The 27,595-nt window shown below is 40.1% G+C and overlaps 1 protein-coding gene across 1 annotated transcript in view; it reads left to right on the forward strand.

Moving 5' to 3' along the window:
- The window catches only part of RUBCNL (rubicon like autophagy enhancer), a 34,467-nt gene extending 13,954 nt beyond the window's left edge, over nt 1–20,513 (forward strand). Inside the window, exons 3-16 of the mRNA XM_075199716.1 lie at nt 476–572; nt 770–1,435; nt 5,738–5,820; nt 8,150–8,339; nt 8,538–8,750; nt 9,379–9,427; nt 9,520–9,643; nt 9,925–10,067; nt 13,121–13,185; nt 14,896–15,134; nt 15,678–15,739; nt 17,115–17,268; nt 18,352–18,442; nt 18,998–20,513. Of these exons, the coding sequence (XP_075055817.1) occupies nt 476–572; nt 770–1,435; nt 5,738–5,820; nt 8,150–8,339; nt 8,538–8,750; nt 9,379–9,427; nt 9,520–9,643; nt 9,925–10,067; nt 13,121–13,185; nt 14,896–15,134; nt 15,678–15,739; nt 17,115–17,268; nt 18,352–18,442; nt 18,998–19,137 (2,316 nt within the window). The 3' untranslated portion in view covers nt 19,138–20,513. The remainder of the gene's footprint in view (nt 1–475; nt 573–769; nt 1,436–5,737; nt 5,821–8,149; nt 8,340–8,537; nt 8,751–9,378; nt 9,428–9,519; nt 9,644–9,924; nt 10,068–13,120; nt 13,186–14,895; nt 15,135–15,677; nt 15,740–17,114; nt 17,269–18,351; nt 18,443–18,997) is intronic.
- Nucleotides 20,514–27,595: the final 7,082 nt, after the last annotated feature.

Raw genomic sequence — 27,595 nt, forward strand, 5'->3', positions numbered from 1 at the left:
AAACTGGCAATATACACAACCTTTTACAGCAAATTTTCTGAATGTAAAATATTTTGCGTATGCATTCACACATAAGCATTTGTTCTTTACACTTCTGCAAGCATTTTCAGGAAATTTAAGATCTCTTTACGTGACATTTGCCAGTATTGCCTTGTTTATCTGTTATCAATATTCTACTTTGAGTTGTTGGACACAACTTGTTTTAGACATTAAATTTGCCTAATTTTTATAAAGTATTGATCTTTCTTGGTCATGAAACATTTTAATTTAACCACTAAATGGAGGTTTAGTTCGAACTATAAACTCTTAGATATACTGTGTGCACAGAATAGGTTTTTAAATTCAGACTAGGCAGTTGCTGGTGTTAGATTTTGATGCCAGGTCACAACTACTCACAACAGTTTGTGTTTCAACAGTTTAGCCTTCCCTTTCATTGGGTTGTGCATGTGTGTGTTTAATTTTTTGTTGTTTTCAGGTGACCAATAGTCGGTATGCTGAACGGAAAATACAGAGTGTTACAGACCCTCCCCTGAACATCATGCCAAAGTTTCCTATGGTTCTATTTCCTGCAGGTATTGTCTAGCTTCTTTATTATATACCATTGTCCAGGTATGCGGAATTAATAGCCTAGAACACCTGTGTATTCAACGCACATTACCTTGGGAAACATGCAAATTGTTACAAATTTGTGCGAGTTACTCATTATAAGAGTTATGTTTTGAATTTTCTTTTAGCATTTCTTGTTTATTGAAAGAATTCCCTTTTGCAGATGCGGTGCCAAGGCCAGCAGTTATTGGATTAGGAGGTAGCCATGGATCATACGTGGATAGTGCTACAGCAATTAAGGAAATTCTATCATCGGTTTTAAAGATTCCAAGCAGCACAAAAGCCACATTACCCGTGAATGACAATCTGCAGGACAGTGATGCGGAGGACGGCGTCGATGGTGGCATTAATGATTGTTCTGCCAGTGATCCTGATTGTATTCAATTAATTCCCTGTGCACAAAATGACATCCGTTTTAATAGGCACAAAGCATCTTGGGAGACCTCCCAATCGGATTCTCCTAAAACTTATACAGTGGACCCACTGTCTTCCTCACCTAGTGTTCCCGTCATGAGCAAACAAGGTGCAACTGAACTGGCATTTTCACCTTATCTCAAAGGCAGCAACTGCACAGAACTACCTTTATCTGGGTCTCCGGTTTCACAATTAAACTTGCCTTTCAGCTTGCAAAAGGAGAATAGACGATTTTCTTCACCAAACCTTGGAAACCCCAACTTTAATTTACACTTTAACCCCAACCCACATGATCCCCCTTCAGAACAATTGACTGTTCCCTTAAACACAACTGTAGCGAACACCGAGGCTTGCCCTGTAGAAGACAGTAAGACTTTCCATCGGAGGTCAAAGTCCTATTCATTTCTCCATGAAGGTAACTGACAATGCTGCTTGTCTTGTAAGATTCTTAAGACAGTGGTTTTATTTTCCTTTTGTAATAGCTTGTAATAAAAAGGTTGCTGAAATGTTCACTTATTCAACCATTTATGAAGAGTGGCACTGCCGTTACCAATGACTGCTAGCAGTGGCTGATGTGCAGCTAAAACCAGCTTATTTTTGAGTACATAATTACTTCACTAAAGGATTGTTATGAGCATGTATATTCAGCAGTTTGTAAATATTTCACCCATAACTTTTATTACACTTGTACAAGTTTCCCCTGAATGTGTTTGTATTTATTTTTGTCTTTAAGCTGGCACTAGCGTATATAATCTAGTCCGAGAATTGTGTGAGAATCAATTGCTCAAATATTTCATCTGGAAATTGCATTAAATGTCCATCAATATAATTTCTTCATTACATATGAAACTAGTTTGTGAGAATCAATAGGTCTTCTACATGTTCCTCGCTTTATTTGGCGAAGTATATGTAAATTATGAGCTTATGTCATCATCATCCGCAGCAGCTATTTATATAGTGCCACTAATTTCGCAGCGCTGTACAGAGAATTCACTCGCATCAGTCCCTGCCCCATAGGAGCTTACAATCTAAATTCCCTAACACACACACACACACAGACAGAGACTAGGGTCAATTTGATAGCAGCCAATTAACTTACTAGTATGTTTTTGGAATGTGGGAGGAAACCGGAGCACCTGGAGGAAACCCACGCAAACACGGGGAGAACATACAAACTCCACACAGAGTAGACCATGGTTGGGAATCGAACTCATGACCCCAGTGCTGTGAGGCAGAAGTGCTAACCACCGTGCTGCCCATGTAAGCTAGTTTATTAATATAGCACCATCATATTACCCAGCGCTGTACAGAGAATATCATTGTCATTGACATCCATTCCTGCTCCATTGGGGCTTACAGTAAATTCCATTTAAAGTATCAGTGTGTTTTTGGAGTGTGGGAGCACATGACACACAGGGAGAACATAAAACTACACATAGTGATAGTCTGGGCCAGGAATCCAAACTCATGACCCCAGCAGTGGGAGGCAGCAATGCTAACCACTGCACCACAGCACTACCCAGTGTTTTGCTTTAGCAGAGTGATTTTTGAACAGTGTTTTATTTTGGCCACTATTTTCCTTCTATTAAGATAACTCAGGGAAAGGGTGTGTGGGGCAGATGAGGTGCCCTGACTACTTGTAAATGCTAAAGTATTGTAGGAGAGGACAATACAGACTGGGCCATTAATACTGCTTCAATATTGCCCTTTTAAAAAATGGCAACTACTATTTACCAGTAGAGTGGTACATGGGCACTCTTCACTCCATGTTTAAAGTGCAGAGTCTAATTGCTGGACATTAAAGGTGAGCTTTGCGCATCACTTAGTTGAGGGGGGTCTGATGGCTCTCTGCTTTGACATCCCCACTTTGACTGTTATACTAGGTTACTAGTATGACAGTAGCACTTTTATAACTATCGCAGTATTTACAAAGCTTACAGTTTGGTTCCTGATACATGTGCAAAGCGCTAAATAATACACTCCCATCGAAATATATTGTATTTGAGCAGACTATCAGACAGAGCGTTTTAAGTGCTTATATGGGATCTAAAGGTGCTGCAGTTTTCCAGCTGCAATAATGAAAGTATAACAAGTGAGCACATCTGAGGCTTGGAAAGAGCATATGTGACATTACCCTAACAGACAGGATCGGCCAATACTAAATGTGACTTCAGAAAATGTGTAAAATCATTTCCTTAGCTAGGTAAAATAACCTTTGTACTAATCTATTGTTGTATACTTCTAGAAGAACCGGTGCAGCCACATTAGTCTTCTGACACCTGACCCACATGTTACATGTGGTTTCTTACTTTCTTACTCTTTATCTCTGGGGTATATTTACTAAACTGTGGGTTTGAAAAAGTGGAGTTGTTGCTATAAGCAACCAATCAGATAAAGCTGTAACAAAGAAATTTGACAATGAAGCAGGAAGGCGCTGAGGGCCACATGGGGGGGGGTCTAAGGCTGCCTGTTGTCCATAGCACGAGGGTCCTTTATTTATATTTGTATGTCAGAAGACAACCTACCAGTATGTTTTGGGGTTGTATTTGGAGTGTGGGAGGAAACAGGGGCACCTGCAGGAAACCCAAACGACTAGTACAGTGGTTCCCAAACTTTTGCAGTTTGCGGCACCCTTAGAATCTCCATAATTTTTTCAAGGCACCCCTCCAAAATAATTATCGAGCAGTCCCGTTTTATAAGTAGTCAAAAAAATGTAATAAATATTTAGGTCAGGACAAAAATATTTAGTAGTATGCAAAAATAATACACATAAATCCAAGGGAAAAGAATATTTTTATATATTTTTTTCAATTATATTTCTGTCATAGAATAATTTACAGCTAACACACACTCTGTGCCCCCCCTGCATCCATGCGCTCTGTGCCCCCTCTGTATCCCGCCGTGGACAGGAAGAAGACAAAAAAAAGAAAAACTTACCAATCCGGCGGCGCCTGGGACCCGGCATCTCACTGAATATGTCGGGCGTGATGATGTCACACCCAGCATTCGGTGAGAAGGGAGGAGGATGCTGGGTCCCACTGCCGGATTGGTAAGTTGTTTTTTTGTTTTTGTTTTTTTTTTAATATACTATTTTCTTCTTCCTGTCCACAGCACCCCTGTGACAGCACGGCTGCACCCCTGGGAGCCGCGGCGCACAGTTTGGGAACCTAGGGACTAGCATATAGCGCCCCATTTTGAATCAAGCACATATACCACTGTCTGCTGTATACATAACTACTTGACACTTTTATTTTTTTTTTTTTTATATTCACTTTTTCTTTGACAGTGGTGTCAAATTATTTAACATAGTGCTTGGTGGTTTTTTTTATGAACAGACTTTTCAGGGTCTTTACCTGTCAGTGCTGTTGTTTACTTGTCTGTACATACCCGTTTATTGAAGTATACAGGCATCACCCTGATATTGTAGTGGGATTGATCTTTGCGCTACATACAGAGGTCAACCTAGTAAGACTAGTTTTTAAAAAAAATTAAATGAATGTGCCATGGAGCACACCATGGCAACAACAAGCTTCGTAACCACCACTATAATATAATATATTATGGGCAGCACGTGGCTAAGTGGTTAGCACTTCTGCACTGGGGTCATGAGTTCAATTCCCGACCATGGTCTTATCTGTGTGGAGTTTGTATATTCTCCCAGTGTTCGCGTGGGTTTCCTCCCACACTCCAAAAAACATACCATCTCTCTCTCTCTCTGTATGTATCTTAGGGAATTTCGACTGTAAGCACCAATGGGGCAGGGACCAGGGAGTGTGTTCGATAGATAGATATCAGGTGTCCCTGTAAAATGTTGTTCTGATGTCTGTATATAGTAACTTCCTTTTTAATGATTTCTCTCTTCTGGACTGGTATTTCCAAAAAGCCAAAATCTACACCACATACTTGCACACATGAACGTTACTCATTCTGCTTCGCATGAGTTTAGATACAAAAACCTGCCTCCATCTTATAGACCCATAAACTGGGTCAAGTAGTGTTTAAATATAATGGATTTGTTGAAAAGTTGGCTTCAACACTCACAATTTGCATGAGGGAATTGCAGCATGCATAGTTATTTATAGACCAGATTGGTCAGGAAATCGCAAGTCCGCCACTGCCGTTCATTATGGTATACAATTATCGTGTGATACTACAGTAACAGGTGTTAATGCAGTTAAAACAAAAATACATACAATATTGTCTGTAACTCTGCTACTGCTGTGATTCCCTTATGCAGGATGTGTTTTGTTTTTTTTAAAAAAAACAAACACTAACGACGTAATTTTAATGTATATTGTGTCTATGGCCTCTAGCCTATGGGAATAAAATGCTGTATTGTATTATACTAAAATATGCACAAGTTCTCCTGCTCATCCCAGGGCTGTTGGGGCTAGTCCTGTTTCCTTTATTAAGTGCAAGTTTTCCTTACATGAAATGGGACTTGATCTACTTATCTCTATTTAGTGAGGAGCTTTCCTATGTACGTCAGCCTTCGGGGAGGCTTCAGTGTGTGTTCCCATACTATTTGGGTAAGGGACAGACGGCAGCCACCATCTTCCAGCTGCCATGTGCAATATGTGTGTATCTCAAAAGAATGTCTAGTTATTTATAAGCGTGGCTTGCTCCCAAAAGTCCACCTCTCTTCCCTTTTTGTAATTCGTAAGCAGTCATTCCTGTCTGATACTTCAGTGTTTCTCATGATTACTCTGTGTTGCAGCTGGGCAGTCTCTGACTACAAGCACAGAAACCTCGCATCACTCTGAAGAAGATCTCTTTGAACCATCGGTGAACTTGGAGAAAGTAAGTAATCGATTACCTGAAATGAGCTGGGTTTGTGGCTCTCAGGCTGGAATATCACTGGTCAGAGCCCACAATGTGTTGTCCCTGTGTATACACACTCATAAATATGTTGGAGGGTTGTTATTTTGGTCCATCTCTAGTGTCCTTTTGTCTGCTTTTGTGCCCTTATCTTTAAGCCTATGGGGAGTATCACAGGCACTTGGCATGCATGTGCAGTGTATTATCTCCTGTGTACAGAGAAGATAATGACAAGTGAGTCTCTGAGTCAAATGCACTTAAATGGTGACTGTGTTTGTGACTGACTGAACTTACCTTTAAGGGGTTAGCTAAAGTTCTGGCCCGACCAATGATAGATGGAGTGGGAGGGTCCTGGTTTCATATAGAAGGCAGCACTTCCTGGTTGTCTCACTCTTCGTCACGAGATCCCGCCCACCCACGCCTGGTCTACTGTGGTAGTTCTGTTTTAACCAGCGGCTGATTATTAAGGCGCTAGTTTGGTTTGGTCGCAGGTCACTGTCCCCTTCGAGGCAGCAGTAACTCTTTGGTCCTTCGGTGAGGAGGGTCCCTTGTCCCCCTCTGTCATGGGGGGGCATCGTGAGTTTAGAGGGTGTACAGTCACTCTGACGCCAAGTTAGCGCATGCCAGTTTGTTTGGGATGTGATACCCTGTTAGTGGATGTACGGCGGTTTTGCCATTTCCCACGTTTGTTTGCATCAGCTTAGTAGCTGTCCCACAGTGCCCTTTCTCCGACACCAAAGGTTATTTAAATTAATTAAACTGTGACCTCTATCTTTGAAAACATAGGGGTCTACTTATCAATTATCTTTTTCTCTGATCTTTAACCAACCTTTTCACCATTCTCATTTTTACCATTCTTTGTATGCCGGGACAGTGCGTCTGAAAACATACTGTCATGATAAAGTAATGTTCCCCCAGTTATATATTTCATCCACTTTTTTAATGCAGCAGCGAAAGACCTACCTTCCTGGTTTGCCCTGCAAATGTCTGTGTATTAGCAGCTTGGTAAATGCACCCATTGTGCTGTATCCATAGAGATCTATAGGGGCGGCGTTGCCAAACGCCGGAGAAATATATTCTCTCCGGCGTAATAGCTTTGATAAATTGTTCCAGTACTTAAATTAGTCTCTTACCGTACGAAAGTGACATTTTTGCAGCAGTTAAGGCTTGATAAATAGCTCCCTTATTTTAAATCTGACCTAATAAAATCTAGAAATTCAGTTGAAGATAGAAATCCTGGTAATGTTTCTTTAAAAAAGACACCTGCAGCCAGGGAAACACCTACATCTATATTTTCATAACTAGTCATCATACTGTATGTTGTCATTGCTGCGTCTTGTCTTCGTTAATTCTTCTTTGTAACCCTGCATGATCCCCATCGTGCATTGTGTAAGCTCATAACACCTCTGACACCAGGACACACAAGAACAATATACAACTGTTGTGTAACCATGCTTACACTGAGATTTGCAAGCAGAATTGAAGATCATTAAATATTAGATGCCACGGCAACAATAGTTTTGGCAGCCAATTATCACACTCTGAAGTGCCAATCATATTGCACAAGTATTATTTACTCACAAAGTATGAATGTGTACTAATCCATCGCAGCCACCCAGATAATTGTTTTCATTGTCTAAAGGGCATTAACTTACAGCAGTCACGCAGTAATTAGTTTTAAGTTAATGCACCGTGGTTAGAAACAACAAATACAGTAGTTTTGTATAATTAGGGTGATGGATAAAAGTGGTTACGGACTCTGAAACTCTACCATCTAAATGTGCAGACTCACAGTAACATTTTATTATTGCGCGACATGAAGTGTTCTCACAACTTCACACAAAAGCCTAATAGGATGTCAAGTAAGATGCAGTCTGGCGTATGTTCTAATACTGCGGGAGGAAGGGGAGAGTAGTACATCTAGGCTTGGGTGGATTTAGCTATACAATGGGCCTAAAGCAGTTAAGCTGGCATGTGTTATATTACAATATATATGTAATAGAAATTGGCTTACATAATAATTTGGACATGCTGCTTTATAACCTGGATGAATAGTGTTTCGGCTTTTTTTTTTTTTTTTTGTTTTTTTTTTTGCCCTGTCAAAAATGACATTTACACAGTATCTTTGTTGCTGTGCTGAGCACTGTTTTCAGTTGTGTGGAGAATCAGGCAGCACAACTATAGCACAAGGATGGTGTTAGCCTTGGTCAATGGGCAACATATATTTTAGTGGCGTGAAATCAAAGTTGCTCCCATATTGTATGCTTTGTTCAGCGATTGTTGGGTGGTAAATCTGGTGTCTTCCTTTTAGGAAAATCAGCATTTCCTGGCGGCAGACCTGCTTATATCTGTGGTAGAGAACATGGTGAGCAATTTGCAGTATGAGCTGTGGAAAACAGAGGGAGGTATGCAGTGGTTAAGGAATCCAGAGGAACCTTGCTTCTACCAGAGGAAAAAGGCCAATTCAGAATCTGCAGCTTCTGTGGACAGCGGTTATGAGGGTAAATACAGAGATGCACATATTTGTATCTGGTGCCAATATGGTATCATCTGTACACAAGTACAGATGTTGTAGGCAGTCAGGAGGAGAGTACTACTCTGTAAGAACATGGGATCTTTTGTTTGGTTAAACTTGTGTAGGAAATATTGCTTTATAAAGTCTCAATTTTTATTTTTTTAATTTCATTTGTAAATTTCAGGCTTGGCTGCTTTGCATAATTCTCCTGCAGAGACCATATTGGAGGAGGAGGAGGAGGAGGTGGAACAGGAGAAGGAGGTGGAACAGGAGAAGGATGAGGAGAGGGAGGATGAAGAGATGGAGATGGAAGAGAAGGATGAGGGGGAGGAGGAGGAGTCATCTGAACACCCAACAGACTACAGAGTGTACGAGTTTGAGGATTACGTGGTAATCGGTAAATCTTGTTCCTATTTTTCTCTCTGATTTGCATAAAATGATTGCATGTAATAGTCACAGGAAAGGACATGCCGGCATAACTCTTGTCAAAAACATTTTCCTAGCACTTTTGTATCAAGAAGTAAATGTATACATTTCCTTCCCTTAACCACTTGTCAACCTTCTGCAGCAGGGCGGTGGCTGCTCAACCCTGCACATGCATTTTAAAGCATCAGGCAGAGAATGGAGACTTGCCAGGCGTATGGCACTCCACGTCTGAACAGGAAATGAATGTGGCGTGACCATATTTTACTCTGGCAAAAAGAGACCTGTCCTGGCGTCTCCTGGTTGCTAGCTCTATTGGATCCAGATTACACTGAATCCTTTAGAACTGACAAAAGGGAAGGTGCATCATACAAACCAGGATCTCGCCCATGTTTAAAAATCAGAATTATTTAAAAAAAAAAAAAAATTGGTTTAATAAAAAAATTCAAATTTATTGCTTATATTCATAGCACTATTCCGGCTTCATAATGAGATGGTTAATAATGTAATTGTACTTTGGTAGACCCTTAGACCACAACAGTTATAAAGTTAATATTTTAACTTTAAGAAATGTTAATTTAATTTTCCTCTCACTCTCACAGAGCTAGAGGATGAAGAGGAACTATACAAACTAAAGCAATCGAGCGACAGGTATGATTGGGTTTTAATACAATCTTTGTGTCCATTTTTAGCCCCTATTAGCTTGGACAAACTGCTTACCATGTGTGTATATATAATTACAGACCCTGCCCTGCACCAGGCTCAAACTCTGCAGAACAAATAGCCAGGAATTTGTACAGAGATTTCCGGCAGCAGTGGCTTCACGTTGTGGGAGATGTGTGGCCCCCAGCAAGAACTGTTACAACAGTATGTTTCCTGAGACTAGTTAACCGATAACACTGCTTCTGATTAATATTACACTAGACAATTTGCATAAATCACACATACAATATATACGCCGTGATGAAAGTGATACCAGTTACCCTATAAAACAGTTCTTTTGTGGAGATCACCAATATACATCCATGTGAAATAAAAATGTTTTAGCCAAAAATGTATAAAAACCCTGTATTCTAAGTATCCATTTTTTTTATTTATTTATTTTGTTAGTATCCATTAGTAAGTGTAATGGTTTTTCTTTCTTTTAGTTGGTTAGCAACAATGCCGCACCAGTGGACTTTGAGTCCAGCGTGAGTCTGGTAGAGGGGATAAAGAGGTTCATGATGAGGGAATCGGAAGACTGGGCACCTCCTCGGTTTCAGATTATTACCACTCTGCACCCATACATGAAGTACGTGCTCATCGTATGTTATGAACCCATTATAGAGGTTTTCCTGAGTCGCAAAAGTAACTTTCAGTTTTTATTATGTTGTGTGCTGTAAATTTACAAGCTAATCGCTGCAACAAGTCGTTTATAAATTGGGATTCGTTCCTAGCCAACGCTGAAAAGATACGGCTGAATGGAATGTTCTTGTAAGAGGGCAGCATCTACCGTACTAAGCTTCAGTTCTCTTGTAGAAGTGCTGTGCCCTTCTGCCTGGTTCTATCGGTGGTGGATGGTGCCTTTTATATATATATATATATATATATATATATATATATATATATATATATATATATATATATATATATATATATATATATATATATATATATATATATATATATATATATATATATATTATAGGGGCCCCGGTGCACGGCTTTGCCCGGGGGCCCATAATGTTGTTAAGATGGCCCTGCTTATACCAAATACTCCTCTGTGATATGAAAGTTATTCAAAGATGGTAGTTCATGGGCCCATCCCTGTGTCTAAAGCTCAGTGCCAGGAGTAAATGTTGTTGTTTTTTTTAAATATCTCTAGCAGGGGCAAACGCAGGATTTGTAGAGGGGTTTCCACACTACGCCACCAGTGGGCGTTACCAGAATGCATGGGGGCGTAGCTATAATTTTAGACCGTGCTTGGCTGCTCTCCAACTCTTCCTATCCATATCATATACATGGGGAAAGCCACCTCATGCATACAGTGAACTATGCTGGGAGGGGGTTCTCAGACACTAGGAAATCCTCTCTCGGTTGGCCTATGTTTAGGAACTCCTTTTTAATCTACTAAAATGGTTTCTCTCAACAGCTGCTCTAATATTTGGTCACTTCCACTTTTATTTGTGTCTCCTGTAACTTCATACTATGTGTGTGGTAAGAGTAACAATCAATGAGATGAGCTTGTCTGTCTCTCCAGTTTCAGAATATAGAAATGCCCTTGGAACCGTCCATAGCCAAAAATTAAAAACCCATTAGAATCACTGGTCTCTGAATATTTTTTATTTTTTTTCTGTTTTGTTTATATCATTATTTTTACACATTATTTCACCTTTTGCACATTGTTTTTGTACAAGCTTTGATTAGCTATATAAAGCAACATTTCACAAACAGCTGCTTAGTTCTGTGCACTTTGCGCTTTGGTACCCTTTTTATGGCATTGTTTTGACATGTTAATAAACTATTTAAAAGATAGGATGGCTTGCTGTAGCTTTATATACACATCCTGCAAATGTGGCACATTTTTGTCTTCTAAAGTCATGTGCTATATTGACTTTGCTGGCTCTGATGTTGTTTTTTCCAAGAAAAACGAGTGCTGAATGAGATAAGATATGTAGATTGAGGGTGAAAGGCCTAATCAATCTGCCTGAAATACTTGTGGACAAAGCACAATTTTCTATATGGTTTTATGGATTGTTTTTCATCTTATGTCATCCTTCTTTATCTAGCTAACCCATGATCATTTCAAATAATATAAATTGTGACTATTTGAGTTTATGAACATGGGTGTTTCAGGTCATGAACAGTAAACAAAGGATCAAATGGTGAATGATCACAGTTTCCAAAAATAGCTACAATGTCTGCACACATAGGGCTCACCTTTAGCATTGTGATAGGTGATCATTAGTCCAAGATAGCTGGCTACTCCAATCATTGATTTGGTATTTGGGAAGTGTTTGTTTTGCTAGTTGCAAACTAAATAAATACAAAGAAAATGTCATGAGGGAGGTTGGAAGTAAAACCGTATTTTCATATACTTCTTCCCAATTACAAAACACAAAATAGTAGTACATTGTGAACAAATTCAAATCTATGCCATACTTGCCAGCTCTGCTTGAATGTCAGGGAGACTCCCTGAAATAGGGGTGATCTCCCTCACCTCCTGGAGAGTCTGGCATTCTCCCTGATGCTGAGCCAGTACAAGACGTGGTTGGCTTTGCCATATGTGGCATGATGACACAGTTTAGAAATCGTGTCCTATGTCCATGTATTGATGCCTATGGAGGTGGCCATTTGCATGGAGTCCAAGATTTAATCATAGACTGACAGGTAAGACAACATGACTTCAGTAATGGAGACAGAAATGTAAAAGACACTTCAGTCTCTGGATATTTATTAGCTGCTTTTCTTTAACGCGGAGTTGCCTACATTCCCGGAATGTCCGGTAGACTCCCGTATTTCTGGGAGACCTCCCGGGAGAGCAGGGCAACCCCCCGGCTCTCGACCCCGTAATAGATAAGTGTGGGGGCGGGGCTTAATGACGCAAATATTGCGTCTGCCCCCCCCCCCCCCCCTCTTGCTGTGACTGGCCAAAATTGTGACAATAGTTTAGGGGCGGGGCCAAATGGATGCAATTCATCAAGCCCCTCCCTCGCATGCTCACCTCCCCTGGGATCTTCCTGAAGTCAACAAGGAAAAGTTGGCAAGTATGATCTATGCATCTATGCTGTGTTTTCCTCTTGGTAGAAGGTCAAGTCCCAGCATTAGTATTAGGAGTTCGGTCTCGCCATATCATGTCTTGAGGACTCTCTCAATCTGAAGTTTATGAAGGAGTAACTAGACTTTGACCTTGAAGCCATAGCCTGTGGTGCAGGACAGTAAACCGTGATAGAAAGATTTGCTACCCGAGAAGAACCCTATATTTTGCACACTGCTATGGGCTATCGTAATGGATTAAGGCATTGTTGGAACAGGAAAGGATAAGATGCTTCCTTCCAGGTATCGGTGTGGGGTAGAGACATCCATTTTCCAGTTAAACTGATGTTGAACAAACTTGGAGATACAAATAGAGGTGACAGTGCATTAGATGAGTTGGGGGGGCATGAATCTTATCCTCCAGCAAGATGGGTCCCACAAATACCTACTGACATTCCGTTGTGGTTTTTGTTTTCATTTCACATGCCCTGATTTAATATTTTCAGTACATCACCCAAGTTTGCTTTGATATTGTCAGCATAATCCACATGTATGCTGTATAGGCGAGCACGGCACTTTAACAACTGTTTGGCATTTTTTGTATTTCAGGAGAGACGCAATTATAGCATCACAAAACTATTTATGTGCTGGCTGTGGAACAAAAGTTGAGCCAAGTAAGTAAATAAATATGTAATCTATAAGTTAAGAAAAAACTTGACTCAAACTGTACAATATAGTATCAGGGGGAATTACAATGTTAATATGAAATCTGATGTATTTATTGTTCGAGCAAAGTGCAAGGTACCAGAAACCACTATGGCCCCCCTCCCCCTCGGCTTCCTGTACTTGCCTGTTTTAGAGGTGCAGAACTTCTCTCTATGTATTTTCATTGCATACAATTGATTACAGTCGTACCTGTTTGAGGTGAGGTATGGAAAGCAATGTGTGGCTGTAGGTTCTTGGATTAGGCAATCTGTGTCACTGGTAGGACCTCCTGTTTTACCTTATGCAACTTAAGGCTAGCCACATATGATACTGCAGCCAATATTAGACCTGATAACATTCGTGTTTTGTTGCCCTACAATGACCCAGATACTCTTTAATAATCTACTTCCAATTGATTGAATCATTATCTGACACGCTGGTAACTGTCATCAGACTAGGACCACTATTCTGTGTGTGGTCCTCTTCTGACTGCAGGAACTAACCACTGATCTATGGAGGTGATGCTGGTCCTGGTCCTGAGTTCCAAACGGCCAGAACTCATCCAATGTGGGCACCTAAGTGTGCGACCAAATTGGAAATTGATCCTGTTGCTTGGCATTTAGGCTGTAATATCACCAGTTATGCTCAAATCTGTTAGAGGTCTGTAAAAGTGTAAGGAAAGAGGTGCTTATTTCAACATCAAACTACGCAAATATTGAACTATTAAACTATACATACCAAATGTTGGTTCTTAAAGATGCAACACTCCCTGCCTCTTTCTGTACAATAATTCTGTAGTAGTTGGACTAAGCAATGGTACTCACATCTGAGCAGTGGTCTTTGCTTGGTGATAACAATCTTAGGCCACAAAATACAAATGAACAGTGTCCACATTAGTCTATGTATTCTACTTGTGGTGTTTATTTTATTTAAGGCATTATTCACTAAACCTAAATTATCTGCATATTAGCTTTAAGTCCATGTAACCTTTCCCCCTACAAATGTTCAGTAAAACAAATTAAATTAAATCTTGGTATATTTTCCATTTTAATTTTTCCAACAGTACCCTGCAGTGATGGTAATAACACTAAATCCAGTTCCTTTTTCCAACTGTCAGAGTATATTGATGTGCAATGATGTCTGTACCTGCCCTGCAAAATTAAATCCTGATTCTTAGTCTAAACCTCTCCTTGGCTAATGACGTCACCCTAACAAGCGCACAGAGATAGTCTTTGTCCTGTGCTACATAGCTGGCATCAAGGGCCTACAGCTGTCTGATAGCCTGCGGTCCAGTGATTGGTACCATTTGCTTCCTGGCCTTGAATAGTCCCCTGCTAGGCAGCACTAGTTGATCCATCTGGACTGGTTGAAACAAATGATTTGTCCTCACTTTAACCCCATTTATTACAGCAAAGCATATAGGCTTATGGTATGAATAGGCAAATATTACATTAATGAAGATAGTAATATAATGCACTGATCAGTTAATGCTACCCCTATTCTACTCTGAATATTAGACTATCAGTTTTAGGACTCTGGCTGGTTGATCGCTGCTTTTCAGTAAACTAGAAGTATTCCTAATCGATAAGCAAATTGGTTCTCATGTGTTGTAGAAGATATTTTCTAAAAACAAACATTAGTTTTGTGTATTGAGGCTATGTGACTTCTTCTATTTCTAGGGTACACCAACAGACTCCGATATTGTGATTACCTGGGAAAGTATTTCTGCGACTGCTGTCACAATTACTTGGAGAGCTACATTCCAGGCCGTATTCTCTCAAAGTGGAACTTCAGTAAATACTATGTCAGCAATTTTTCTAACAGTGTTGTAGACAAAATATGGGACAGCCACATATTCAACGTGCAAAGTGAAAACCCAGCACTGTACAACAAAGTGAAAGACCTGAACAGAGTCAAAGTAAGTTGTGTTTTTGCTTTAAGTGAAAGTAACTGTCTTCCATTAATGTTAAAATAAAGCTGAGCCCAGACACTGAAGCCATACACTCTTCCATATTGATATCAGGTGTGTGTGTGTGTGTGTGGTCATCTTCCAATCACGCTTATATGTAAATGATAGGTAACCACTCTGCCAGATCCCCTCTAATTTTGGCCACTCCCCGGTATGCAAATTGGACAGAGATCCCAGCTTAAGTTCCGAGAAATAAAATACTGATGTTCATAATAAATTCTGACATGTTTGTGATTGAGTGTGAACTGCATGGGTCCTGCTACTGACCCCTTTATGTATAAACCGTTCTTGTTGAATGACTAATTTGCATGCAAGTGCAGTGGTAAAGGAGGGTGAGGGGGAAGTATTAATGGCTGGAACATAGGCTAAAATACCATAACGGTAATGTGTTTTAAATTGGAAATGTTAAGACTGGTGTACAGTTGCAAAATGTTTTGACACAAAATAGTCTGTATGTGTCAAAACATACTGAGAAAATAATTCTTTATTTAGGAGGTGCAACAGCAGCTCATTCACATAAAGAAGATGGTGACAATGTGCCGTTTTGCAGACAGGTAAGGTGCACATCTGTGCTAAAAACAATCCTGTAATCCATTTGTTCATGCAGTCAATGAATGACTAAAAATGACACCGTATATGTTCATTCTTTTAGGAATTCATGGATTTGGTAAAAGTTATGCATCGACTTGCTGGTTTTGACTAAATAGCATTTTGTAAATAAGAGCTCTATACTGATTATTGCCGAACTGAAATTGATTTACAACTAAATTAATCATTTAATGCAAAATAAGATTCATTGCATGGTGCCCAAAATAGGTTGTCATGGGAAACGTGTGTAATCCTCAGTGTAGGCAACCTTGAGTGATCAAAAAATGTATTTAAATAAGTTAACCCATGCCTGATACTCATGCATTCTAGTCAAATCAAGCTACTTAAGGTGTTAAAAAGGTTCTTGTCATGCATTTGGGCCATAGCCCAGGCCTCCTCTGGGGAAGAGCGATACTTCCCGACGCAAGCGCCCTTTTTTAACGTGGTTTTGTCCACATGTCACCACCTTATCATTCTTCTCCATCACCTCATCCTTCATTTTCATCGCCACATCCTTCATCAAGCTACTTAAGGTGTTAAAAACTCCCCACTGTCACCCCCGGCAACCACCAACCACTCCCAACTCACTTTCCTTCAAGAAATATATAGGTCAGTGTAAAACTCTGCCCAGCAGGTGGCGCTGCAGCTTGTTTTTTTTTTTTTCACACACGCCACTAGGCATTTATATAGTAGATGATGAACTGTAGACAAACAGTGCAGCTGTATTACCTCTACACTGTATTAAGTGCAATACTGACCAGAGTAGATAAGGCCAATTAAACTAACATTCATGCAATGTTGATATGCTACCCCTCCCCCACCCCCAAATATAGTTTCATAGTCTCAGTTTGAACATATGGGGATATTATATGTAACTTGTGAAATACGGGCTCGAAGTGCATACGTATAAATGTGTCTACACTTTGATACTGGATGTTTAAAATTGACAAAAAAAAGCTCTGCAATGATCTTGGCCTAGATCTAACTCTCTATATTTCTTTTGGTGGTTTGTGGTGTTTGTTTCTTTTTCTTGTGCCTTGAAATGGGAAAAACAAGAAACCTTTGGCAAGCTGCTGACCAGACTAGAGTATCTGTGATGTTGGTGGAAACCAAACAGCCAGTAAAATAGTTTCTGTCCATGTGTTGTAGATCTAATTATGTGATCTGTACAAAACATCATGCGTTTGTTTGTATTACTATGACTTGTCACTTTTATAGTTGTATTATTTTGTATGTTTCATCACCCTATGTATGGCCCCACGGAACCCTTGTGGCGCCTTATAAATGAAGGTGGTGATTATAGTAAAATACTGTGTTTTGTCTTTTTTCATACACCACAAGTGTTGTAAAGGCCTTTGAAGACGTCTCCTCTCACTTGACGGAGGAGCTACATCTCTTCACATTAAGTGACCTGTATGACGTGAAGCAGAAGACCCTCTTGCCGGCTCTCCGTGAGCTCCAGGCCTATTGTGTAGCTCACGTGGAGAAATGTGAGGTATGTGAATTATGTCAGAACAAGTTCAATGTTAAGATTTAGACAAGGGAAAAGAGTAACTACATGCCCTCTTGTAACAAAGGATAGGTGGGATGTCTTATTTTTCTGTAGCTTTTCTTTTTACTGTAATTATTTTTATCAGACCAGGCTGACTAAGAATCTAGGGGAGGAATGTCGGGGAAACATAACTGGCGAAATTTATGAACACTAGCACAAGTGCTCTGGTTCTTATGGACAAAACTAATTAGAGGTTTTCTTTCAGGTTCTAAATGTCAGTTGTCCTGTGCACTATTTTTTAAAATGTTAATGTGTTTTTGTAGGTAAGACATTTTTAATGTACCATGACATTGATATATGTATGTAGTTATATCATTTTAATTTAGTTTTGTGGTCTTTCTTTTAAAACTCCCAAAAGGTCTACTTTATTGTAGTATTCCAGTACATTGTTTCTTTCTTATTTATGCTCTAGTACAGTATATGGGTGTGGTGCTGTATGTTTTAACTTCTGATAGTCTTATGCAAACTTAGTCAGAGACCACAAATGTACTAAAATATTGTCTGTAATTCCTAACCTCTTTAGAAAGAAGCGGGGATTCTTCATTTTATATACGGAGTCTATCAATGTTGATTGTGGAGACCTGACACCAGCTTCCTGTTTTAGATTATAATTAAAAGAAATGTTCAAATTTTTTCTAATTTAGAACCCCATTATATTCACATCTTATCCCAGTATCACTATGAACTTGATGATTAACTCTTAAGGTAATGCTAACTGGGTACATGTAATTATTGGAAGAAACATGGAAATCTTTTAATTTATGTTTTGGCAAGTTGTTTGCCTCCATTAAAATAAAAAGTTGTTTAGTTCACTATGCTGCCAAAAGATTGACGAATGGAAATTTTACAAGGATAGACAAAGCAGTTAAATAAATTGCTGTTTAACCTACATACATCAAAACTAAAATTTGGTCTGGTCACAGGTATGAAATATCTCCAGTCATAAACTGATTAAATATTATGTTGCTAATCATCTCCAGCTTCCAGCATTTACCATACCAATATACTTGTTCTTTTGTTTTGTAGCTATGCCTAGCTAAGGGCTTCATATGTGAGTTTTGCCAGAGTGCTGATGTGATCTTTCCATTCCAGACAGATTTATGTAGAAGATGTGAAGGTATGTATTACAAATGAACAGTTCTGGTTTCTGTGATATACCATTGTCTGTCCCCACCCCCCCCCCCCCCCACCTTAAAAATTTAGTGCATTGTTAGTGGAATTATCACATCATTGTTCTAGCTTACACTAGTTTAAGCCAAATCTATAAGTGATTGGCCACACACCAATGGAGAGCAGAATTTGCCAAAGAGCTGCATTCACTCCTCCAATAAAGGTGTTATGCTTACATAGGGGTGGCCCAATCAGACAGCCATCCCCCCCCCCCCCATCCAAATACCCACCACTACAAAGGGGAGGGGGTGTCAAGCTGCTCTAATCAAGGCACCAAATCGTTGCAAATCACCACACATCATTTCCATAGTGGGAATTTTGCTTAAAAAGAGTTAATGGGACTCTTGTCTAGTTGGTTATTTGAACAGAAATGAAAGCTGACTGGTTTTTTTGGGTTTTTTTTGTTCTTTTTGGGGTTTTTTTTTTTTTATTTTCATCCCTATGTATTTTGGCTCTTTAGTTACTTTAATTTCTAAAACCAGGTTTTCTTATATTCCACTAGATTGCAAAGCATGTTATCACAAGCAATGCTTTAAGACCAGTGATTGCCCAAGATGTGTAAGGATCAAGGCACGAGAAGCGCTGAAGTGGGACTCTCCCCTTACATCAAGCGGTGAAATGGATTTGAACTCCTCAACTTGAGTGCCAGAATGTGTTCTTCCAATGACTTATTGTTTTATTTTTTTGTATATTGGTGTTTTGAAATGCACAAAAGTACTGTATTTAAGAAAATATTGTATGCGTGAAGTGTTCTTTAATGTTGAATGTATGTATATTTTAAAAGAAGTATTTTACTATGCTTATGTTTAAGGTCAGTGAAATCTATTTTAAGGATTTCAATAGATTTGCTTTTCCCTAATTATGCCATTGCCTTAATACTAAGTGATGTCACAACAGGCAGTAGAGAGCAGAGCCTGTTGACTAGAACTGGTCACAATCACCAGAGCTGTGGGAGCCTCACACTTACAGCTTGGATGGTGTTAGTGATCGGTGTCTTTTGGTACCAGGTCACCTAACATACGTAACTTTCCTATGTGACCTTTTCTCTTTTTCATGTAAATGCTTTAGCTGACATCTTAGAGGATTGTGAGGGATTTTCTTTTGCCAAAAATGGAGTGATGTGCAATCAACTGATTTGACCTTTTTTTTTTTTTTAACACCAAAGTAATGTGAAAAAGTTTAATAGTGAATTAGACTTTGGTTTAGTTTTATTTTTGTTTTAAAACCTAGTTTTTACAATTTTAGACTTTCTTTTTATACATAAACTTTCTCAGGATATATTGAACTAAGTAAAAGTTGGAGCTTAACATTAAAAAAGATTAGTGTTCCTACTTTTCATTATTAAAAGAGAAAATCTGTTTTTGCTGCTGATATTCTGAAACGGATCTATTTGTAACATGATTGTGGTCTAGGAAGTGGATGGGTGGTAACTTTTTTCTGAGCTCAGAAGTTAGTGCAGTCTGACATTGCCGTGGCTACTGATCCATATAAAGAGCCGTGAGCTAGTGGTACCCAGGCACTCTGTGCACCCTCTTTATTGGTGTCTGTGTTCATGTGCCATTTTTGGTCTGAATATACCACGCTTTGCTCATAATGACAGCAGGGACACTATCACGGATAAAGCAAACTCTACAAATGATGTCTGTAGGCACATGGACAATGTAAACAGATTTAATGTGTACACACAACACTAGCATTAGATGTTTCTAAAAGCTTGGAAGCCACTGAACCTTTCACGGCACAGGGTTAATTGTACTGCTGTAGATGCACTCGTAGCCCAAATTCAAATGAAGTGTATGCCAAATATCGGCCACGTGAGGACCCACCTCCAGTGTATAATTAGATCATACAAAAGGATCACATAATGCTCATTTATCATATATTAATAATGGAGAGACAAAATGTAACCATTGCCAAGTGTAAGAACAATTTCATGTGTGGTCAATCGACATTTACCTCATGGATATTTTGCAAATGGAAAACTGTATTTTTCCAATAAAGAGTTTTATGAACTGTAATATGAACTGTTTGATTTATTAATTGAATGTGGGCCACAACATGTAGGCTGCATCTCCAGAAACCTTGGTCTCTTTCTTGAACACCACAGAAAAATCCAAAACACAAACGACAATAGCTACACTTGCATACTCGGGCTGCTTTACAGCAAAATTCAACTATGACCGTGCCATGCTGAAAGTTATAGAATCAGTTTGTGACCTTTCTGCCCTGCTAGAGCTGCCCTGGTCAACTGTAAGTGCTGTTCCTGAGAAGTAGATAGTCTCGGAGCTACAACCACTCGAACGCGTGGCAGGCTGCATAAGCTCACAGAATGACACTGTTGGGTCCTGAAGCCCGTAAAAATTGTCCACGATTTGGGAATACTTCTCTATTTGGTTAATAAGGATCAAAGGGCAATGAGTTACTAAGTCAGGTGCGGTCATGTCTTTCTTTTTCTTGACTTGCATTGAATCTGTTCCAGATGAGGACGGTCATTAAACTTCCAAATAACATTGTAGCTGACAGCTTATTACTGGCCTCCAATGTGTGTGGTGCTTCTCGCCTAACTTCTAGGCTTCAGTCTGTTACTTTTAAAACCATTTTTCCTTGCATCCAAGCATGGTTAATTCTTTTAATCCTCCAATTGGGACAAACATCGTCTAATCAATAAATACACCCTTTCTGTACACAGGGCCGGTGCTAGGGTCCTTGGCGCCCTAGGCACACTTTCAAATTCTGGGCCCCACCCCCCCCGGTCTTTCCTTACCTTAACTTGCCTCCATAAAGCTGCTCCTCTCTGCTCTGTCTCCTCCCCTCCACTCACTGACACTGTTGGGCCGTGATGATGTCACGCCCGACAGTCAGTTAGGGGAGGAGACGGAGCGCCCCATCAGCTGTTGGAGGGGAGGGCGACGGTGGTGACCCATAGCCCCTTCCCCCTCCCCGTGGATTTATCTGAAGCTGTGCGGCGGCCGAGGAAGGTATGGTCAGCGGTCGCCGCACAGTTTTAAAGTTATTTTAATTCTGTGGCGCCCGTCGCCCTAGGCATCTGCCTAACCTTGCCTAATGGGAGCGCTGGGCCTGCCTGTACATGTGTTTATGTTCTGTGCTCTACAAGATCCTACGTGGGAGTATTTATTTTTACCCATCCATGTGTAATGGCATGCCAAAGCAGGAGACTGAGAGATGTTTGCCAAACTAGGAGATAACTGTTTGTCATTCGTATGATCACCTACAGAAGAGGCTCCACCAGGTCTGGAGCTGTTGGCCCTAAAGCAAAGGGGTTAACTGGATGGATCTACATCAATGACAGTAATTGATCAAGGTGCAGTGGAATAAGACTACCTCTTCTGTGTTGAACATGGATTTTTATTTAAGGGGTGGTGTAAGGGACACTGAGTGCACTTGGGTGACAGGGCTATAACAAAATGCTTGTGAACTGGTACCTAAAAAGATCAGTGCCAAATGGGCTTGGATTTTATTATATAGTTTGTTGCCCTTATTTCCCCACATTGAGTTACTATCTGTGTCCATCACGTCAGCTATGCTGGTTGCTAGGTGCATAGCTAAGAAAGCTGCGGCTCAGCTCTCACCATTTGGAATTTGTACTGCAAGTGTCTACTCCTGCATTCCATAGTCCAGCTCAAGTCTTCTAGTCTATTGTACAGTTATGGATTGCGCTGTTTTTTTTTTGGGGTTTTTTTTTCCTATGGTTTTTGCCGTAGAACAGTGGTTCCCAACCCTATTGATGATGTGACACATGCTGAAATAACTTTTTTTTTTTTTTTTTTTATCCATATGAAATAAGGCAATCCATGGCTGAATCTTTTAATTTTCAATGAATATATAATCCATGTAACAGACTATAGTACAAAACCAATGGAGGTTTTTATTATCCTGGCACCTGTCTGAATTTATTCTGATAAGTGCATAGTTTTATGCAAGGAAACAATTTGACACAAGGAAGTAGGAAAACAAGGGTTCTTTCCATTTTTTTGTTATGATCTCCTGTAATAGGTTGTGATTTTATTTTTTATTTTTTTTATTTGATCTATTTAAGAGGATTTTGTAGTTGTGGTCTATAAATACACTGCTTCTATTAATAATCCCCAACTACACTTTTTTTTTTTTTGCACTAATATTTTTATTAATATTTTTCAAAAGTATATTGGGTACAAAAAAAAAAGGGGGGGGGGAGGAAATACATACAAAGGGACACACAAAGGGGTTCCCCACGCAGGGGGAAAGGAATCACTCAAGTAAACCGAAGCACACAATATCAACACTATGTATTTACGAATAGAAAAAAACAGTAAGACATATTAACTTTGAGTTTCATTATGATTGTCTGAAGATGTCTCCACTAAGGGGACAATACCCGGGGATGGTAGCTGGTCAGTGGACTGGGGGGCTTCTATAAGGACCGCTGGTGAATGAGTTGTTGGGTAACCAGAGATGTCCTGGGGAGTCCCTGGGCCATCTGTAATGTATTCATGCCATCTAAACCATTTCATAATGGGGGCTGATGCAGATGAGGAATAGGGCGTATCTGTTGTTTCCATCTCAAAGCTATATTGTATGTTAGAAATGATTCGAGTAATAGTAGGAGGAGCGTTGGACTTCCAGTTTTGCGCTATTGCCGCTCTAGCAGCTATCAACATGTGGCCCACTATGTATCGATCATGCTTTGGAATGGATGTCGGGTAAACATGGAGCAGAGCTAAAGCCGAATCTGGAGCAACAGGGGTCTTTAAGACAGTAGAGATTAAGGCAAATACTTCACTCCACAGCGGCTGAAGCACCGGACATGTCCAGAAGACATGGAAGATGTCCGCTATTTGGTCACATTGGCGCCAGCAAAATTTCGATTGGCCTGGCCAGAATCTATGCAACCGCTCTGGAGTAAGGTACAGTCAGTTAATAAGTTTGACCTGCATCTCTGTATGGTTGATGCACTTAGACATACAGTGGGAGGTTACATAAATTTTTTTCCCATTGTTGTTCGGTGAGAGTTCGATTCAAATCCGTTTCCCATTGAGTTTGTGCAGGAGTTTTGTTTGTGGGAATCAGGGAGTGAATATAGTGGTACCAAAATGTTATTCCGCCTCTACTGCCACTCTGTCAGTCTATTCAAGACCGGCGATGGGAGCGACATGAGAGAATGGGGGGTCTTAGAAAACGTTCCAACCCAATGTCTAATTTGTAAGTACCTGTATGTCTCAGAGGGTGGCAGACTGTAACGATTTTGTAGGTGAGAGAAGGAAAGAAAGAAGTCTTGAGCAAACAAGTCTGATAGGGATGAGATTCCTCTCTCCTTCCAAACCACCAGATTTAGGTCTGAGATGAGTTGACATACTGCCTGGAGGGATAGATTGCGAGATGGGAGTGCAAAATGGGTATTCAGCCCAATATTCCTATCCCACACCTGCATGGCATCCGAGATGGACCGTAGCCTGCACACAGCAGATGGGCGAGCGGACCTTGGTGTCCAGAGAAGGTCTGGCAGTGGATAGCTAGGACACCAGAGCTCTTTCCAAATCCACCCATGGCTTTGAAGTATGCGGGAGCGCCCAATCACCCAGGTGGCTCAGTATGCAGGCCTCTTGGTAATACGTTCAGTTAGGAAGCACCAACCCACCACGTTGTTTAGATAAGGCCATGCGTTTATGGGAAAGACGGGGGTGTTTCTGGCACCACACATATGACATCATTAGGGTATGGAAGCGGGCCATCATTCGTTTAGGTACGATATATGGAATAGTGCGGAAAATATACATTAGTTTAGGTAGTAACATCATTCTGAAGGCAGCTACACGGCCCAGCCAGGAGACCTCGAAGTCAAGACAATACTTAGTTAAACAGGCGAGATGCGAAAAAATTGGAGTGAAGTTGATTTTGAATACTGTAGATAAGGTAGCGGGGATATGTATACCCAGATATGGCAAATAATCTTTTACCCAGACAAGTGGGAATTTGTTTTGCAAAGTCCAACTACACTTTTGCTGTTTAAATTACTTAGTTAACAAATTCTTAGTCCTTTAATTTTGGTGTAAGTATCTATAAATAGCTCAAATAAATTGCAGTCAGTATATGATTGGTTAGGTCACCTGGTCTAGAGCTGGTGCCATGTATGCAGTTCTGGAAGAACAGGGTTTTGTTTTGTTTTTTACAAGATGTGAGCTATTTGCCCATCTGGCAGCTCAGATTTTGGATCTTCATGTGATTAGTAAGACTATGATCCATAGACAACATGGAGAGGAGCCTCCTATTGCATTCCCTGGATGGGGCCATTGCAGAAAGCTGTGGAGGCATGGGAGAGCAGGACCCTCAAGTAGGTAGAAGAAGGGTTAGATGGAAGTGTGTAACCTTCCCCCTAACTTGCTGGCATCAAAAATCAAGCTTTTACTAGTGTGTTTTATAATACTGGTAAAAGCATATGAACTGGTATAGGACTGGAACCCATTGACTAATTGTCATCCCTTTTGCACACAGCAGGAGAGAAACCTTGCACCATTTTTCAATAAATAATAATTTCCTCCATAATGTGTATGTTAATGGTGCCTCCTCTTATGTTCTGAATGGCCAGATAGCTCAAATACCAAGCGGTTTGAGCAATCTCTCCCCTTGCAACTCCCTCCCCTTTCCCCCCACCCCAGTGACTTTCCTGGCAGTTGGTCAAACAGCAGCTTCGTAAATTTGGCTGTCTTGTATTTTGATCATGTTAAATGGGATGACAATCTTTAAAGTGGTGCTTTTGTGGGAGTGTGATTTTTTTTTTTTTTATTATGCAAATGTAATTTTTTGTTATTTGCTCCTACTAGCAGCTGAAAAGCCCCAGAAATTACCTCTCTGACATAGCTTTAGGCTAATTGCTTATACACGGACAGTGATTGAATTTCAAACTACACTTTACAAATGTATGCAGTATTTTTAGAGTGCATGGGTGCTACTTCTGAAATGCCATTTATCACTCTCCGTGTAGAAGTGATTATTAGTCATGTCTAACATTACTTCCTTTCTGATGTTTGCTCTGGAGTTGCACGCTTATGCAGTTTTGTTTTATTTATTTTAGTTGTTTTTTTTATTCAGTATTGCATGTTAAACCTCAGCAATCTCTGAAGTTATTAAGAAACAGAATTCCAAATCAACAGTCTGAATTGCTGAGGACCCCACTTGCAGCCAATCCTGTTATTATTCTAAGCAGGCTGGCATGCAAATTTTTAAAAATAGAGCTAAACAAATAGGATTAAAACCATCTTATTAAATCTTTATATAATGGGAATTTAGACATTTGAAAGGTTTATGAATGAAGGACACTTCTACATTTCCTTTCCTAACTGTGTTCGTATTTTTGTTTGTTTGTTTTGCTATAGTCCAGCTAAAGTCTTCTACTCTATTGCACGGCTGTTTAACTATGGTTTATGCCCAAGGAAACTAAAGATTTTGACCTTTTACTCTTCATAAAAAAAAATAGAAATCCCTTGAAGTATAGGTTTAACCCAGCTCATCACATCTTGAGAGTTTAAGTTTACAAGTAATACAGGTTATTCTAGAAAGGAGGATATATTTTAAACTAATCTAGCTCAGAAAGAGTTTCCAAGGCCTTCATCTTTCAAGCAATCCCCTTCTTTGCTGGCTTCTGAGGATAAAAAGAATTCTAGAACAATTTTAACTGTTCACCTTGATTTCCCAACTACTTGTGCCTTCACAAAACAATGCCTTTCTGGGGGTCCAAATAGATGTTGAACAAAACAAAGTATCTCTACCAAAGGAAATAAACATTAAGATTCTGTCCTTGGCTTGTCAATTATAAGTTCATCATCAGACTACAATATAATTGAGCAGCTTCCACTTTTGTATTTGTCTGAGAGGCATGTTGGTGTCAGTAGCTGAGAGGGGGTACTGGCACTGAACTGCTGTTTGGAGGCTTCTGGGGTACCTCTTTGGTAAGTTGGCTCTCAATTTAAAAACACATATGTATGGCCCAAATATATGGGACTCTCATTGTTTAGAGTAGGACCATCCTATTAGCAAAAGCGCCTTGGCGTGGCGGATGGCTTAAACATACATTTGCAAATGTGTGCAACAAAGACTTTTGCATTTTTATCTACAGTAGAAATGGCAGATCTGTTGCTGGCTATAGCAGTGTGCTGGGGGAAAAATGTTGTGTGTATGTTCCTTGCAGGATAACCCCACCCTTTCAAGCACCTGTTATGGCCTATAAATTGATTTGAGCAGCTTCCACTTTTGTACAATATAAAGGGGCCTTTGTCTCCTAGGAATACTTTCCTCCACCATACGAGTTTGCTCCTGGGCAAGGTGGCACATGCAAAAACTCCAGTTAGACTTACCCACTCAGTGGTATCGTGACACTGAGGGGGTAAGTTGCAAATTTGTTTTGATCAACAGGGTCTCGCAACTGGTGGCAGAATCCAAAACTAAGAGCGTCTCTTTCAGAACTAGACTGGATAAAACAGGCGGGGGGGGGGGCATATCTTATCAAAAGTAGTGCAAGCTGTGTGGTCAAAGAACATAGAGAAATTACACATAAATGTTCTGGAGATGTGGGCAGTCTGGAATGCAATTCAGTCCTTTCATCCTGTTTTGCAGGAAAAATGTCTCAAGGTATTCAACAGGACTTTAGTACAATTCATAAAACACCAAGAAAGTAGCCGGAACAAGACCGTGATGGCAAAAGTATCAAAAGTCATATCATTGGCCGAAAGACACCTGAAGTCACTCCCAGCAATTGATGTAGTCGGCAGACGTAATGTCAACCGATCATCTCATCTGAAAGCAAGTTCATGTCTCTGCATTATGAAGTGTTCTAGTTGCTAACAAGAAAGCCTCTTTCAAATAGCAACAAATAGGCACTGAAGTGCCCACATTTTTCTCTCATCACAAAGTTCCATTGACTGAGGGGAGAGATGATCTATCAATACCATGGACATTTCAATGGGGATATTCCCTCCATTTCCTTTCATTGCTCACAACTGTCCCAGTACTGGCAGCTCCCAGGACAGAACTATTTGGTTCGGGTAGCTGGCAGAAACACACCACGGCCGATCAAGTTGCTTAGTCCTGAGTGGACTGGTCGTGAGGT

The sequence above is a fragment of the Mixophyes fleayi genome, chromosome 2, assembly GCF_038048845.1.
Source record: "Mixophyes fleayi isolate aMixFle1 chromosome 2, aMixFle1.hap1, whole genome shotgun sequence".
NCBI lineage: Eukaryota > Metazoa > Chordata > Amphibia > Anura > Limnodynastidae > Mixophyes > Mixophyes fleayi.